This window comes from Notamacropus eugenii, chromosome 1, assembly GCF_028372415.1.
Source record: "Notamacropus eugenii isolate mMacEug1 chromosome 1, mMacEug1.pri_v2, whole genome shotgun sequence".
In the NCBI taxonomy this organism is placed as follows: domain Eukaryota; kingdom Metazoa; phylum Chordata; class Mammalia; order Diprotodontia; family Macropodidae; genus Notamacropus; species Notamacropus eugenii.
In genome coordinates this window covers 680,394,149-680,412,087 of record NC_092872.1, presented here as the reverse complement: position 1 = coordinate 680,412,087, position 17,939 = coordinate 680,394,149, and the positions used below count along the sequence as shown (strand labels likewise).

Genomic DNA, 17,939 nt, shown 5'->3' with positions numbered 1-17,939 from the left:
TAATTCTTTCTTCCACGGTAACATAAAGAATTTTTGGGTCCTTTATCATATGCATTCTTTCAGATACTCTCAGAGGATAGAAATAATACTCTGCACATATCCTTTTTTCCCTAGTCTGTACACATTGGGTTGGGGGAGCTGGGTGGTGCAGTGGATAGAGCACGAGTACAGGAGTCAGGAGGACCTGAGTTCAAATCTCACTCAGACACTTAACATCCATTGGCTGTGTGACTTTGAGCAAGTCACTTAACTCCAATTGCCTCATCCTGGGTCATCTCCAGTCATCCTGCTGAATATCTGGTCAATTGATTCAGATAGCTCTGGAGGAGAAGTGAGGCTGGTGATCTGCACAGCCCTCCCTCACTCAATACAAAGTCAATTGCAAGTCATGTCATTATTTCTCTGATGGCACGTCTTCTTCGGCAATGAAGGATGAACACACACATGTTTGGTTACTCTGTGATTCTCAGATGATATAGTTCATAGTTCAAACTTCACTTTTGTGAGATATCTTGATTGAGGTGCCCCAATATAACATTCTGATTATTTCACAAGGACCTCAGATATGACTGATCTGCCATGCTATCTACTTTACAGAGTTGATACTCGGACCTAAATAAAGCCACAAATTTCATATTGCCTCCAGTGGATCATATGCAGGTAACATTTTTGCAGTACTTTGAGGTTTACAAAGTGCTTTACAAAGATATCATTTTATCTCTACAACTATCCTAGAGTGTTGGTGTCATTATTCCCATATTACAGATGAGCAAACTGAGGTAGACAGAAATTAATTGACAGCCCACTTAGGAGGGTCTGGAGCCAAATTCAGGTTTTCCCAAACATAAGTGAGGCATTCTATCCATTTCTCTGACTCCAAGAACAGTCATAATTAATAGAGGAACCACCTTGATTAATAAAGGCCTCTTCTTATTCCCAAAAAGTTTTTTTTTCAAAACTCTGTAATAATAAGGAAAATAAAAGTTTATTTTTGAAAATGGAAGTTTAACAATTTTCTGCTTATTTCCATGGTACTGAAGTTTTATGTGAAGAGAGAATGAACTTTTCAGCTTATCAAACGGTGACTGTGAAGAGAGGATATAAGATTTGCCAAACTGGCATTTAGGTTCCTAGGATGTGGCATCATCAAATGTCTGGCAGAACTATTCATGTTGGAGATTGACCTGCTTCTTCACTCAACCTGATTCCTTTTCCCTTCCTTAACTCCCAACAACCTCAATAAATTATGTCAAAGATAAAAATGATTAAGAAACATTGCCTAACATTAATCCTGGGAGCCTACATTATTTTCAGGAGTTGAGGTCCTGAGACTGCAATCCTTAGCAGAGAAAGTTCATCTTGGCATCAATTCCTCAGTAGTGGTAATGAGAAATATCATTGAGGTATAGCTGCATGGAAGTGAAAAGTTCCCACAATCAGAGTTATTAATTCCCTTTGCTTTTCACTCCTTCAAGGTACTCCAGCATAAATTTTTTATTGAATTTGTTCAATAACAAGAGGAACTTGAACTTGTTCGTTGAATGGCATGATGCCTGAATTAATCTGTCTTTTCTAATGTAACCGTGGACAGTCTTTCTGCTTGGGATTTTATTCTTATCACTTAGCAGAGTTCATGACATACAGCAGGTGCTTAATAATTGCTTCTCGACTTGACATTAATATACTTTAGAATAAATCAGTGAAATGATTTTCCTATACATTGATAAAAGCCAAGGCAGGGAGAAACACCAGTTGGATGAAACAGAACTTTGTCTCTCTGGGGCAAATGAATTTCTGAACATGAGCCATTTTCTGCACAATTCATAGTAAAAGGAAAACACATGATCATACTAGATTCACAACTAGACAGCCACTGGCCTGGGAGGTATTATTTTTTTTTTTACTTCAAGGGAAAGGAAACAATTCTTTTTCTTATAGTCATTAGCTTGGGATCCAAGACACAGTGAATTTTGTTTGACTTTTGGTTGACCTTGCACAAAGGAAAGTGAAACAGAGGTATTAGATTTTTAAAATGGCATAACTTATGTCCAAAAAAGGAAAATTCTGTGTCTCTCTCACTATCACTATAGCTACACCCACCGTTTTCTATAACAGTGGTATTGAACTAGTATATCAAAATGGATCACAAATTAACATTATCTCTGCTGCATTTTATTTCTACTTATTTGTTAACCATTTCTAAATTACATTTTAATCTTCTCCAAACTACACTCCAGGACTGTTGCTGGCTGTATCAGTCCCATGAGCTGCATATTTGATACCTCTGCTCCATACCATGCATCTTAGAGATACATGTGAACAGCTGTCTTCATTCCCTTAACTTTTCATTTTTAAGTTCTCCTGATCAGATTCAGCTGCTACTAGGAAAATGTAATTTTGATAGCCTTTTTTAGGTATGCTCTACCCATGGCTAAGAATTCATCAGTCTTAAACCTTTACTTGTAGCCCAGATATAAATCCCATCCCAAGACATCATCTCTCTTCCTGGTTACGTATTTCTCTAGACACATTTTCTATTTCGAAACCACTTGTCTTATGAGTAGCTGCAATAAAAATACCATTGTAACCTTAAGTCTTTCAGTTTCTTGACTGAAACTTCCTAAATCTTATGTATCATTAATCTCTATATGCATAGATTTTGTGTATACCTGTATATGTGCATTTTGTCATACCCAGTAGAGTGTAATGCCTTCAGAGCAAGTGTTTCTTCCTGTCTTTCCCTGTATCCTTAGCACCAAGCGCAGTGTCTGGCACATAGGAGTTTCTTAATAAATATTTGTTGAAATCACAGCATGTGAGGAATTTTTTTACACAGCATTGCAAGGACCTAAACAATTCCCAATGGACTTTTGCGGCAAAACTCTTTCCAGATTCAGAGAAAGAACTATGGAACTGGATTGCAGAATGAAGCAGATCATTTTCTTTTGTGTTTTGTTTTGTTTTGTTTTATGGTTTCTCCCATTTATTTTATTTCTCAATTCAATATGACTGTGGTGAAATTGTATTTAATAGGAATGTATGTGTAGAACCTATATAAGATTGCAAGCCCTCTCAGGGAGGGAATGGGGAGAGAGGAGGGAAAGAGGAGGGGATAAAAATCTAAGATATATAGAGGTGGTTGTAAAACACTGAAAATAAATAAAATGACTATTTAAAAAAATATTTGTTGAGTTGTAGAGCAAAAATTTTTAATAATTGGCAGTTGAATAAACGAATCACCTAAGCCTAGGTAGAATTCGTTTCTGAGAATTTTGACTTTTTGAAATCCTCTAACTTTCTGTATATTAATTTTACTGCAGTTATGAGCAAGATAGGAGAGAAAGAAATAATAAAACTATATCGTTTCCCACAAGAGGCCCAGGAGAACAGAAACCCACTTGGAATGACAGGTGTTTGCAAACAGAATTGGGTGAACTAAGCACTGGATTTTTGAAAGAAAGGATATCAATAATAAGGGAAACCAGCCACAGTGTGAGAACAGTCTTGGATTAATGACAGGGGACAGTATATGATGCCAAGAAATCCTGGGCCCCAACAGAGGATATCTGGGGGTGTCTGGTGTTTTCATGTTTTTTATGATGAGGCCTGTGGGGAGATAAGGGTGTGGTAATGGGAAACTGAGAGTGAAGAGAGAAAACATTAGCCAAGAAGCACTTGAGAATGAGAGAAGGAAATAGAGAGCCCCTGAGTCCCCATCCATTTCCAGAGCCAACTCCAGATGACTGGCCCCTCAGATATTCCCATTTTGTCTCTTGTCAGATCGCTGTGGTATGAAGGTAGGGAAAGTGTCCTGTGCTCTCTCATCCTCTCTATTCTCATTGTCTCCACTTCATCTTGAATCTCTAATCTTTGAAATGCTCAGATTTGGGGACAATATTTTGAAACAGATTACTTTATGTGGATTAGAGTCAAGGTAAGAATCTCCCTGTAAAAGTTTATGGAAAGTCAGCAAGTGCTTTGCTAAAGTGAATTAAGTGAAGTGTCTGAGGAGTAGGGAGAGATATCTGAGTGTCTGAAAGTTCTTTTCAAAAGTGATTTACATTTGGGCCTAACCTGAAAGAGGGGAATCTTGAGAATAGGGTGTGAATTGCAAGCTTTCTCTAGCAATGAGATCAAATGACCATTCCTTTGCTTGAAAAAATGTGTCAGGATTGGAGAGGTGTTACGCATAGTCTGGAAGGCTCAACCATAAGGCTGAAGCATAATATTAGTACCTAGGACACCCATAGGAGCAGAGAGTCCTTGGGGTCAAAATAAATGACATTTTTCCTACTGCTGTTTTAGCTTGTATATCCTTTATTAAAAAGGACATACTGAAGTCTGTCAGGCTATTTAAGATGTAATGTATCTTTAGCAAGAAGTGAGAAGAAGCTTTTCTCATCAATCTACATCTTAATTTCACATTGTTCTTACAGACAGATACTGTCTGCACTTAGTGACTTAATCTTCTGTCTCCTAACAATTCTATTAAAATTTTAAATGTTATTAAGCCTCTAGAATTTCAAAGCTCAAGAAGCTACCTGGGGAAATTGGCAAAGATTTCTTTTGAAAGTTCATTTAATCTTTAATTCATGCAACAAAACAAGCATTGTGATAACACTGTATAACAAAAAAGATGCACATGAAACTGCCAAACTACCAAGAACAATTTTTTATTCTTTTCAAATATGCAACAAAGTTATCATATAAATTACTTTTTTTCCTTTTTTCTCTACACTACACCCTCTCTATGCTAGAGATGACTACCATTAGACACAAATAGGTATAGATATAAAATTATTCTATACATACTTCTACTGATCAGTTCTTTCCCAGGATACAGATAATATCTTTCTTCACATGGTCTTTATTTTTCATTTGTGTATTCAGAATACTAAAAATGACTTAGTACCTCAAACCTGTTCTCAAAATAACATGGCTATTATTGTACACAATGTTTGCTTGGCTCTGCTCACTTTACTCTTCATCTTTTCTTAAAAGTTTCTCCATGTCTTTCTAAGATCATTGATTTCATCATTACCTATCTCAGAGTAATATTTCTTTACCACCATGCACCCCAACTTATTCAGTCATTCCCTAATTAATGAGGTTCTCCACTATTTCCAATTCTTTGCCACCACAAAGAGAACTGTTATCAACATTCTATTCTCTCTCTTTTTTAATTTTTCATCTTTTAACACAGTTTATAACAGATAAAACAGTTCAAACTTTTGGTCAGGTGATACTTATTTTTAAAGCATTTACCATATGGACCACAAAAGAATTTTTTTTTAAACATTAACCAACCAAGACACAAATAATATTTATGTTGCTAACTTCACAAGCTCTTGACCTAATTGTTTCTACAGTATTGCTAAGAATTGAAGGACCCTATTGGGTCCTTCGTTGTTGGTCTAAAGTCCCATGCCTAATAGCTTAATTTTAGACTTAATCTCTGATGGTCCCCTTCCAATAATCTGTAATTTAATAGATCTGGTATTAAGCTTTCAAACCTTTTGACTATAGGAAATTGCCACCAAGAGTAGGGACATTGCAGAGATACAATATCTCCCCAACTTCAAGTCAGTTCCAGGCAGGAGTAGACTGTACACTTGCATTCAGTCAGGTTTAAAGTCTGCCAGGTGTCAGTGGGGAAATTGAGTCAGGAGAATCCTATTTCAGCCCAGGCTTAATAGCCTCTCTCCCACCTTTCCTCTGATAACACCTTTTGCAGTTCATACCAGCATTTCACAGGCTTACTGACATCATGGATTGGAGGCTCAGACCACCTTTCTTGCTATTCATACCTTGAGTTAGACTCAGAAGAACAGTCACTTAATAGTCCCATAGCATCTAAAACTGGCAAGTTCCAATAACCAGGTTTCAAATATGATGATAATTTCACTTTGGCTATGGAACATCTTTTGAGGCAAATCTTAAGTGGTTTACATGCCTTTCTATACATGTTTTAGTTCCTAATTAAATGGCAATCCTAAAATCAAATTTACCATTTAAACCTTAACTTTTCCATCAATGCCAAATTTTACCTAAGGTTACCTTTCTCTAGGAAATTTATGCTAAAATTCGTTTCTCTAAACTAAAGATGTCATTGATTTTTTTTCTCAGTAATTAATTCAGTCAATTGTTTTAATACTAATTGCTTTTACCTCACTTTGTAACATGTCCAATTTTTCTCCCCATCACTCCCCTCCCCCCCACTTCCTAATACCTTGCATTCTAATTACTCCTTCCCTCAATGTACCCTCCCTTCTATCACACCCCACCTTTCCCTTATCCCCATCTTCTCTTTTTTCTTGTAGGGCAAGATAAATGTCTTTATCCCACTGCCTGTATTTCTTATTTCCCAATTATATGGAATAAAAGTTCTCAACATTCGTTGCTAATACTTTGAATTTCAACTTCTCTCCTCCCCCTCCCTCTCCCCAACCCCACTGAGAAGGCAAGCAGCTCAATACAGACTAAATATGTGTCATTTTGCAAAACACTTCCATAATAATCATGTTGTATAATACTAATTATGTTGCCTTCTGTCCTACTCTATTCCCCCTTACTTTTACCCCTACAATTGACCTTGTCTCTTCTCAAAAGTGTTTATTTCTAGTAACTCCTTTCTCCTATTTGCCCTCCCTTCTTTCATTCCCCTCACCCCATTTTTGGCCTCCTCCCCTACTTTCCTGTGGTGTGATATAAATTTTCATATCAAATTTAGTGAGCATGTAATTTCCTCCTTCGGCCATATGTGGAGAGAGTAGCTTCATTTTTCCCCTCTCCCCTTCTCCCTTTTCTCTTCCATTGAACAAGATTTTTCTTATCTCTTTTATGAGTTATAGCCTGCCTTGTTCCTTTTCTCCCTTTCTCTTCCCAGTATTTTCCTCCCTCACCTCTTCACTTTTATTTTATTTTATTTTTTTGCGTGTGAATATCATCTCTTCTGATTCAATACACCCTGTATTCTCTGTCTATATCTGTGTATGTGTGTGTGTGTGTGTGTGTGTGCAATCTATCCATCTACTTAAATATTGAGAAAAGATTCAAGAATTATAAATATTTTCTTTCCATGTAGTAATGTAAACAGTTCAGCTTTAGAGAGTCTTTTATGATTTTTCTTTCCTATTAACTTTTTCATGCTTCTCTTGATTCTTGTCTTGGGAAGTCAATTTTTTTTTTTTCTATACAGATCTAGTCTTTTCCTCAATATGAATGATTGAAAGTCCTCTATATCATTGAATGACCATTTATTCCCTTGAAGTATTATACTCAGATTTGCTGGGTAGGTGATTTTTAGTTTCAATCCCAGTTCCTTTGATCTCTGAAATATCCCATTCCAAGCCCTTTGATCCCTTAAAGTTGAGGCTGCCAAATCCTGTGTTATCCTGATTGTATTTCCACAGTACTCAATTTGTTTCTTTCTAGCTGCTTGCAGTATTTTCTCCTTGATCTTGGAACTCTGAAATTGGGCCACAGTATTCCTAGGAGTTTCTTTGTTTGGATGTCTTTCAGGAGGTGATCGGTGGATTCTTTCAATATTTATTTTGCCTTCTAGTTCTAGAATATCAGGGCAGTTTTCCTTGACAATTTCATGGAAGATAATGTCTAGGCTCTTTTTGTTTTTTATCAAGGCTTTCAGGTAGTCCCATAATTTTAAACTTGTTTCTCCTGGATCTATTTTCCAGGTCAGTTGTTCTTCCAATGAGGTGTTTCACATTATCTTCTATTTTTTTCAAACTTTTGGTTTTGTTTACCAATTGCTTGGTTTATCTCATAGTCATTCATTTCCCTGATCTCAATTCTCTCTTTCAATGAATTATTTTGTTCAGTGAGCTTTTGAACCTTCTCTTCTGTTTGGCTAATTCTGCTTTTTAAAGCCTCCTTCTCCTCATTGGCTTTTTGGACCTGTTTTTCCAATTGAGTAGGCCTCTTTTTAAAGCTATTATTTTCCTCTGCATTTTTTTTTTTTTGGTTCTCCTTTAGTAAGCTGCTAACTTGTTTTTTAAGGTCTTCTATTGCTTGAGCCCAATTTAAGTTCCCTTTGGAGGCCCTGGAGGCAGAGACCTTGACTTCCTTTGACAGTATGCCTTGTTCTTCCTCATCAGAAAGGATGGGAGGAGATACCTGTTCCCCAAGAAAGTAACCTTCTATGGTCTTATATTTTTCCTTTTTTTGGGCATTTTCCCAGCCAGTTACTTGACTTCTGAGTTTCCTCTCCACAACCACCTAGCCTCCAGTTTCACCAAGCCAGCACTGAGGACTGAGATTCAGATGAGCTGCTCCAAACCCTCAGGGGCTTTAGGTGGGGGCAGGACTGGTATTCAGTGTGAGATTAAGATCAGCTGCTCAGGTGGGGGAAAGGCCCACACAGGGCTCAGTTCTATCAGGGGGTTTAGGATGAAACCTTCAACACTCTGCTCCCTCTCACTGACCTTTAGCCCCTGTGGGTTGAGGGATCTGTGCTGCCACTGGAGATTCTGTCCCTGAAGCCTGCTCAGTTCTGCTCCTCTTGGTGCTACGTGGCCAAGGTTGGGCTTTCCCGTTGGTCTTTCAGGTCACTCTGGGCTAGAAATCTCCTCCACTGTGTTGTTCTGTGGCTTCTGCTGCTCTAGAATTTGTTGAGAGTTCTTCTTTACAGTTATTTTATGGGCTGTGGGGAAAGAGCTAGTGTATGCGCATCTTTCTATTCCACCATCTTGGCTCTGCCTCTCTTTCAAAATTATAATTACTATTTGTGAATTTCCCTGCCTCTTATTTTTACTCACTCTTTCTTACCCTGTTTTAACCCTATCCCTGTTACTTTATCTTCTCCCTGGACCTTGTCACCTTGCACTTCACCTACCCCTCTAAGAGTCCCCTTATCCTCTCCTTCCATCCCCCAAACTCTGCAAAAGTCACCCCTTCATATCCTCCCTTGCTCCCAAATCCCAATCCACACACCCCTCTAAAAGGCCCTTCTCATCCTATACCCCAGTTTTCTCAGTTTTTTACACATTCAGAAGACTTCTGTCTTTCATATGTACATGTTGTTTCCTCAACCCAGATGAGAGTAAGATTCCAATATTACCAGCTCTCCACTCTCACCTGCTTCCCCTGTATTAGTTCTTCCTTTTATACCCCATTTTTACAATATTATTGCTCCTTTTTACGTTTTCCTACCTAATTGTCTTTTATAGAATCACCCCATCACACACAACTTACCCCCAATCTTTCTTTTAAACTACCTTAGTAAGGATGACAGTTTTAAGAATACTGATTGTGTGTGTATGTGCATGTGTGTGTGCGTGTGTGCACCTTATAGTTAGTCTTTAATGTTTTCCTCATACTTCTTCCATCTTTTATATTGAATTTTCCATTGAGATCTGGTCTTTTTATTACAAATATCTAAAAGTTTTTCAGTTCATTAAAGGTCCTTTTCTTTCAGGATTAAATTCAACTTTGCTGGGCAAATTATTCTTGGATGCAACCCCAGTTCTTTTGCTCTTTAAAACACAATGTTCTAAGACCTACAGTCTTTTAGGGTAGAAGCTACTAGGTCTAATGAAACCTTGACTATATTTAAAAGTTTTAAAATTATTTCCTGTTGTTTTTTTCTTGATATTTGCAGTATTTTCTCCTTAGCTGAGGAGTTTTGAAACTTGGTTTTAACATTACTGTAAGTTTTTCTTTTTAGATCTCTTTCAGGTGGCGAACAGATTTTTTTTTCTATTTTGACCTTACCCTCTTGATCTAGAACTTCAGGGAAATTTTTCATAATAACTTCTTGGAATACTGTATCTTTGTACTTTGATCATAACTTTCAGGTAATCGGACAATCCTTGTATTGTCTCTCCTCAATCTGTTCTACAGATCAATTGTTTTTCAATTATCTTCTTTTTTCCTGGTTTTATTATATTTTTGTGTCTTAAAACATTGAATTCCACTTGCCTAGTTCTGCTATTGAAGGAATTATTTTCTTTCTTAAGATTTTGTACTTCTTTTTCCCAATTTGTTAACTTTCTTTTAATAATTATCTTGCATAGTTTTAAGTTTCTTCCTAATTTTTCTTTGATATCTCTTATTTGCTTTTTTATTTCTTTAGACTTTGTTCCAAAATTGTTTCTTGGATTTGTGACCATTTGATTTTTTAAAGTGCTGTATAAAATATTGGAGGTGATGCAAAGTATAATGATAACACATTTTCCCTTTATATTTTGCCTAGTGGGGGCACCTAGCATATTTGATAACTAAAATCAACCAATTATTCTTGATTTTTCCAAAATAAATACTAATTATAGAAAAATTGTCATGATTCTACCATTTGGTACACAGTCTTTGGGAGCTGCTAAGCTGAAAACATAACCACTCTATGAGTGTCCTTGTTCTGAGCCTCTTCCAGCTTAGCTACATTGGTCCTAAGACAGTCCTTGGTGTTATTGCATAAAACTGAAGGCTCAATTTCATAAAATTTCTGCCCTTGGTATTATAGTTTTAAAATATATACTCCCAGTGACAATGTCCCCAGCAAGAAAAAAAAAACTTTTTAACAGTGAAATTAGAATCTCATGCCTGCAGTCAGAAAAGCCACTCTCTCCTTTGTGGCTACCAATGTTATTCCTTACTCTCAGGTTCCTAATGAAAAAACTCAAAGAAATATAAGGACAGGGTCAGTCACAGGTTTTTATGAGATATAATATTAGATTATTAGATTATAATATTATAATTATGGTAATTATAATATTAGATTATTATAAGCCAAAAAAGACATGATTATGATTGGATGCCTGTTGGATTCCTCTACATTATGACAGATGGAGGGGTGTGAAGAAAACCAGTTCTTCAGTTCCTCAGTGTCTTTTTTACCCTTAGTTTTCTTGCTACTGATGTAAGTACCTATGATAATAAATGCAGTTTTCTACCTTTCTACTTGTTCTTTTCATTGTCACCTTTCATGATCTCCTTTGAAGGATTGAGTTTGAGTAAGGAAGTTGTCAGATGTCACCATCCTGTTTCTGCTTTATGTTTTGAAGAAAACATCACCTTCTCCCTTCAGTCTCCATCCAGAACTCCTGGAAATCTTATGCCATACTCACACCAACATGGAGTCCTGATCTTAGGATAAGTTTCTTCTCTTCTGTTACTGGAAAGATACACAAGTCCCAAGATCTTTAGAGTATTAGTCCCCCTTCCAGAGTTAGTTCCAGCCTTCACCAGAAGGGCTCTTACACTCATAAACGAGACAGACACCTAGGGCTCACACTTGAAGCCCTTTGAGCTTGACATAGCCTGTCAACATTTTAACTCTACTAGAATGACCTTTGCACAAAACTAAGGCTTCACTGTAAGGTTTTAAATCAAATGGTGTCTGTACAAATCATTCTTTTACCTGATGACTAAGAAGTACAAATTCTGTAAATTTATTACTGATCAAGAGATCAAGGAAGGGTTCTTTCTGAAATTGGCTTTTGTTCTGGAATTTAAATGATAAGTAGGAATTTAAAAGTCATAGAGTGATATTTTAGGGACAAGGAATTGTGTGAGCAGAGGTACAGTGGTGGAAGAGTTCAGAGTATATTCAGTTCTGTGTGAGTACTTTAATTTCAAGAGAAAATCATGTAAATATAGAAAGGTAGGATGAAATCAGAATGTTAAATGAGACTAAATGCTAGACAAAGGTACCTTAATTCTGTAAGAAGTCTTTGTAGGGGCACAAGAAAGGATTTGGAGCAGGGGAAAATAGGAGAATCCCAATACAGAGGAAAAATGTTAGCAATATGAAATGTGAATTGAAACTCTTAAGGAACTTATATTAACTAAGTGATTCTACTTGAATACCCATCTTAAACACATTGTTTTCTTTTGTACTCCAGCAGGACCAAAATGACATCATGACTTCAGGGTCAATGTACATTCCAACTGTGACTGGTCAGAACAACATCTGAACACCTCAGATGGATATGTCTCTAAATTTAATAATAATAAATATTAAACAATTAATTGGTATAGCTGGTCTTTTGATTTGAGCATAAATTGGATTTAAGTGAGGCAGAATGGCATGAAGTTGTTAGCTTTACTCTCTTCACGAATCACCAGAAGCCATCAGAAGAAAAAAGAAAAATGTCTGTAATATAGGTATGTAAAATCCATCACTTAAATGAAATGTAACAAATTATGTTGGCATTCATCAAAAAACAACAGTTATAAACTAAACACATCTTTTCTAAGTATGATTAAGAAAAAAATGCTATCTATATTCTGACCCATACAGGAGATATTAATTTTTTTTTTAATTTGAGCTTTTAGGTAGCTAGATCCATTAACAACTCAAACAACAATGAACTTGTTGAACTATCAAAGAACAAACATTTATTAATCATCTTCTGTGTGCCAAAAACTATATACTATGTGCTGGAGATACAAGAAACAAAAGACAGTCCCTGTCCTCAAGGAACTTATAGTCTAATGTGGGATACCACACACAAACAAATATTCACAAATCAAGCTATACAGAAGATAAATAGGAAGCAATTAACAGAGGGAAGGCCTTAGAATTTAGGGTGTTTGGGAAAGGTTTCCAGTAAAAGATGGGATTTTAGTTGATTCTTAAAGGAAGCCAGGGAGGTCTGTAGGTAAAGCAGAGCAGGGATAGCATTCCCAACATGTGGGGCAATTCAAGAAAATGTCTGAACATAAGACATGAAGAGTTTTGTTCCTGGAACAACAAGGAGGCCAGTGTCACTGAACTGAAAAGTATATGTTGGGGAGTAAGGTCTAAGACGGCCGGAGAGGTAAGAGGGGGCAAAGTTATGAATAACTCTGAGGATTTTTGATTGATACCAAAGGCAAAAGGCAACCACTGGAGGCTATTGAGTATAGGGTGATATGTTGGCACCTGCACTTTAGGGAAATCACTTAAGTTCTTGAATGAATGATGGATTGAGGTGGGGGAGAGAATTGAGACAGGTTGACCCACAAGCAGACTATTACAATAGTTCGAGGATCAGGTGATCATGGACTACACAACAGTGGTGGTAGTGTCAGAGGAAGGAAGAGGGCACAAATGAAATATTTTGCTCAGGTGAAAACAACAAACTTTGGCAACAGATTGGTTTGGGGTATGTGTATGTGTGTGGGCAAGAACCTGAGAGAGAGTGAGGAATATAGGATGACTCCTAGATTGCAAGTCTGAGAAACTGGGAGGATAATATTTTCCTCTGAAAGTAAGAGATGTGGTAGGAGAAAGGTAGGGTTTAGATGAAAAGATGAGTTTCTAAATTTTGTACCTAACTCTACTTAATAAAACTTGACATTATCATTATGATGATGTATTGATATGGATATAATTATGAATTAGTGGATGCACAAAAGCAATCAATTAAAATTTGTTGCATTTTAAACTCTAGGGTAAGAATAGAAGGTAGAATATAGCACCTCTCCTTAGATATCTTATATTCTAATGAACAGAGATAGAAGGCAAAGGGCAATGTAGGCCATGGAAAGAGTTTTGGTCTGGGAAGTCACTGGAATTGGTTGAAGTAATTGTGTATATTATTTTCCTAGCTCTGATTATTTTACTGTACTTTAATTTTGTCTTTCCTTAATTCTCTGTATTCATCACACTTGCCATTGGGGTTTTTTAATTAATTTATTTATTTTTAGTTTTCAACATAAGCTTTTATAAGATTTTGAATTCTCACCCCCATCCTCCCTTCCCTAAGACAGCATAGAATCTGATATTGGCTACACATGTATGAAAATATTAAATATATTTCCACATTAGTGATGTTGTGAAAGAAGAACCATAGGTGAAAACAATGAGAAAGAAAGAAAAAAATAACACATGAAAGAAAAAAATATGTTTCAATCATTATGCAGACCCATAGATCTTTCTCTCAATTTGGATAGGATTTTCCATCCTGGGTCTTTTGTAATTGTTTTAGATCATTGCTTGTTCAGAAGATATAAGTTTAAGAAAGTCATCACACGATGTTGCTGCTACTGTGTAGAGTGTTGTAATGGCAATCAAATTAGGATCATTTGCTGTTTTTGTTTTACTAAAAGTGCCTCTGACTGAATAATGTGATTAAGGAGTATCTTTCCCACCCATTGATGGACCTGCTCATTGTGGAAAGCTTGATTAGGGGAGTTGTTTTGTAGGAGGGTCCCAAGGACATTTTGTTTTTTCTATTGAGGCACCATATCAGAGGGTTATGCCCTCTGGCTCTAAAAAGCCCATAAATACTCAGAGAGTAAGGTTTCTCTTTGGGGATTTAGTTTTTGGAAGAAGGTCTGTGTGCCAAATGAGACTCTGGGAAGCCTCTATGCACAGCTGTCCCATCTTCCCCCCTCCCCCCGACTTTTTTGAAAGCCCAGATGTTGGTATTTCCCTCTCTGGTAAAGATGTGTGTATATTAGTGGTCAGGAAGTTTGGAAGTGCTGCCTCTTGATTTTTTTTTTTTATTTCTCTTAAATTTTGACTTTTGATTTTCTCTGATATCTGTGCTTGATTAAAATGGTTGTTAACCCCTCAAAATTGCCTTTCCTTTTATGAGTGCAGATCTAAGAACCTGTTTTCATAGGCCTCCCTGTTCATGTTAGGGTGCTTACTGTTACAAGTGTTCTCCTGGTTCTGTTCTCTCCACTAAGTATCAATTTTTGTAAGTCTTTCCAGATTTTTCTGAAGTCTTCCTGCTCACCATTTTTTTATGGAACAATAGTTTTCCATTACATTCATATATCACAACTTGTTCAGCGATTTCCCAACCAATGGTCATCCTCTCAATTTCCAATTCTGTACCACCACAAAAAAAACTGCTACCAATATTTTTGCACATGCACATCTTCTTCCCTATTTTATAATCTCTTTGGGATACATAACTAGTAGTGGTATTGCTGAATTGAATTGTATACACAGTTTTGTAGCCTTTAGGGCATAGTTCCAAATTATTCTCCAGCATGGCTGGATCAGTTTACAAATAAATCAGCAATGCCTTAGTGTTCTAATTTTTCCATATCTTCTCCAAAATTAATTATTCACCTGCTTTGTCATGTTAGCAAATCTGATAGGCGTGAAGTGGTACCTCAGGGTTGTTTTCTCTAATCAATAGCAACCTAGAGCATTCTTATATGACTAGGATACCCTAAATCTCTTATCTGAAAACTGCTTGTTCATATGCTTTGATCATTTATCAATTGGGGAATGACTCATATTCTTACACATTTGACTCAGTTCTCTATAAATTTAAACATATTTGTCATTTCTTCAAGTGGAATGATATTCTTTGCATTCACAGAGGATAATTTATTTCACTATTATCCAAACAAGGGAAAGTTTCTTTGTTTCAACTTCTCTACTCCAAAAAGAATGGATGTGTGTGTGTAAATATAGTCATGTCTATATTTACATATATGTATGAGAGTTTCTTTTTATCTTTGATATCCTTGGGGCATTTTTATACATATGTTCACGTATAACATATATTTATATAAATGCATTTATACATAATGAACATATCAGGAAATGCATGTTATCTCATTTGGGACTCTAATCATCCTTACAAAAGAGTAGTGAAATTCTTGATATGATTTTTCAGGTTCTGACATTAAATCACTTGCTTAACTAGCAAATGGTTAACTTAAGACTGAAACTCTAGTCTTCTGATAACAAAAAGCATTTTTCCTATAAACCAGAGCTGATGGTTAAGTTTTATTTTTATCCAGACATATTTTGAGGGCATTGAGGGAAGATAGACTGTTTTCCTTATGTCAGAGAGGGAATCTTTGCACCCCAGAGAACAGGAAGATACCCTATCAAGTAAAGACTAGAACCCCAAAAGATTTGGGACAGCGGATTGTAAAAGAATAAAGGTGATCTGTAGTTATAGCTGGCAGTATCAAATCTCCCCCTCCCCCCAGCATGTAGTATTTCTTTACAGGTTGATTATTCTAATGGTGGTTTGTTGATAGTAAAAGTCAGTGGATACATTCCAGAAGCAATTGGAAATTTAGAATTTAAGCAAACTTCTGGAAATGAGGTAGGGCACGAATATCCATTCCAGGGAAAATAGAGATGTAGGACATGTGTTGGGCTCTTTGGGAGAAATAAAGCAATAAAGACTTTTTTTTTTTTTGCTACCATGACTTAACAACATATATTTTGCTTATGATTTGATGATACCAGTTCTCTTTAGAATTCATACACTTGTTCCAATGATGCTATTATAGCCAAGAAGTCTGAAATCTCTTCAGGTTATGAAACATACTTTTTAAAAGCCCATAATTAAGTTAAATATTCAGCCATGTGGATGGATTGAATGTGGGACGCTATCTCATTCCATCAGTTCATCTTCCCAATATAGGTCAGACTCAGCAGCAAGATAAAAATGGAAAATCAGACCAACACCTATGAATTCCTCCTCCTGGCCTTCTCCAGTCACCAAGAACTCCTCTTTCCACTATTTCTAGCCCTATACCTGGCAGCCCTCCTGGGAAACCTGCTGATCCTTGTTGCTGTTGGCTCAGACCCACGTCTCCATACACCCATGTATGTGCTCCTGGTCAACCTGTCCCTGGCAGATCTGTGCTTGACCTCTACTACAATGCCCAGGCTCCTCTATGCCCTACTGACAGGGGACCAGGACATTACCTCTTCAGCCTGCCTGTCCCAAGTCTTCTTTTTCCTGATGGCAGGCAACATGGACAGCTATGTGTTAGCTGCTATGGAATGGGACACATATGTAGCTATATGCAAACCACTGCACTATACTACTGTGGTAACCCTGTCACGATGTATGGTGCTCTTGGGAACTGTGTTGATGGGTACAGCCTTGAACTCTGTGCTCCATATAGCCCTCCTGGCTCAGCTCACCTTCTGTAGCAATCATGCTCTCCCATACTTCTTCTGTGATATTCATCCTTTGCTACATCTTGCCTGCTCTGACACCTCCATTAACTACATGACTGTTATAATTGAGTGTGACATTGTTATCATTATACCTGTTGTTTGCATTATGGCCTCTTATGTCTTCATTGGAGCTGCTGTTTTTCAGGTTCGAGCCCCTGGGCATTTTTGCAAGGCATTTTCCACTTGTGGATCCCATCTAACTGTAGTTATACTTTTCTACAGTACTGTGTTGAGTGTCTACCTACAGCCTCCAGGAGAAGCTGAAGATCCAGAGGAATACCAAGATCTTGTGGCTATAGTTATGTTCTCTATGGTAGCTCCAACACTAAACCCTTATATTTATAGTCTGCAGAACCGAGAAATCAAAAGAGCCCTGGCAAAGATGTTTATGGGGAATGAGGGTTAGGATACTAGTGAGTAAATGATCAGAGTAGGATCCTTGCTGGAACTATCTTTTCTTTGTTTCTTCTCTCATCTATTCTTTTTCTCAATGGTCAGACAACAGTAGACTCGCACACATGTGTGCACAAACTCAGGTCATGCATTTTTAATGCAATGAAAATTTTATTTCAGATTTAGTAAGAGAGAATCAATATTGAGAAATATAATTGTTTCTGATATTCTCCCTCAAAGATCCTTCAATTTTGAGTGCCTCTTCCTAACCTTAAATTTTATCCTCTTGGCTTCAGTTCCCCTCTCTCTAGTTCTGCAAGAAGGTCATCTCATCTTCAAATTTTCTTCTACCTCACCCTGAAATGATGTTGTGTGGGAATGAACTGTATGGCCTTTCTAGAGGAAGGAAGGATCATGCCAGATTTCTACCTGATACAAAGCTTTCTAATAAGACTAACAGTTCCCTGTGACCCATTAAGCACCTTCATCCTGAATTGCAACTTGAGACATGTTTGATATTAGGTTTTGAGGATCTTTCCCAGATTATTGTGCCCTTTCTCTCCTACTTTGTCTCTCAATAGTAAAGGAACATCATATATACACACAGATTTGGGCTAGGCATCTTCCTGCAACATAAACTGCTTTATATCAGCAT

At 36.9% G+C, this 17,939-nt stretch overlaps 1 protein-coding gene across 1 annotated transcript; it reads left to right on the top strand.

Annotated features, from left to right (window-relative positions):
• The first annotated feature begins 16,370 nt into the window (after positions 1-16,370).
• Positions 16,371-17,297, top strand: LOC140519754 (olfactory receptor 1f45-like). The gene has a single exon (XM_072633116.1). It carries the CDS (start codon positions 16,371-16,373, stop codon positions 17,295-17,297), a length of 927 nt encoding a protein of 308 aa, XP_072489217.1.
• The last annotated feature ends 642 nt before the right edge of the window (positions 17,298-17,939 follow it).

Excerpts from the sequence above, each read along its gene's own strand:
- LOC140519754 (XM_072633116.1), top strand. The coding sequence starts at position 16,371 with ATGGAAAATCAGACCAACACCTATGAATTCCTCCTCCTGGCCTTCTCC.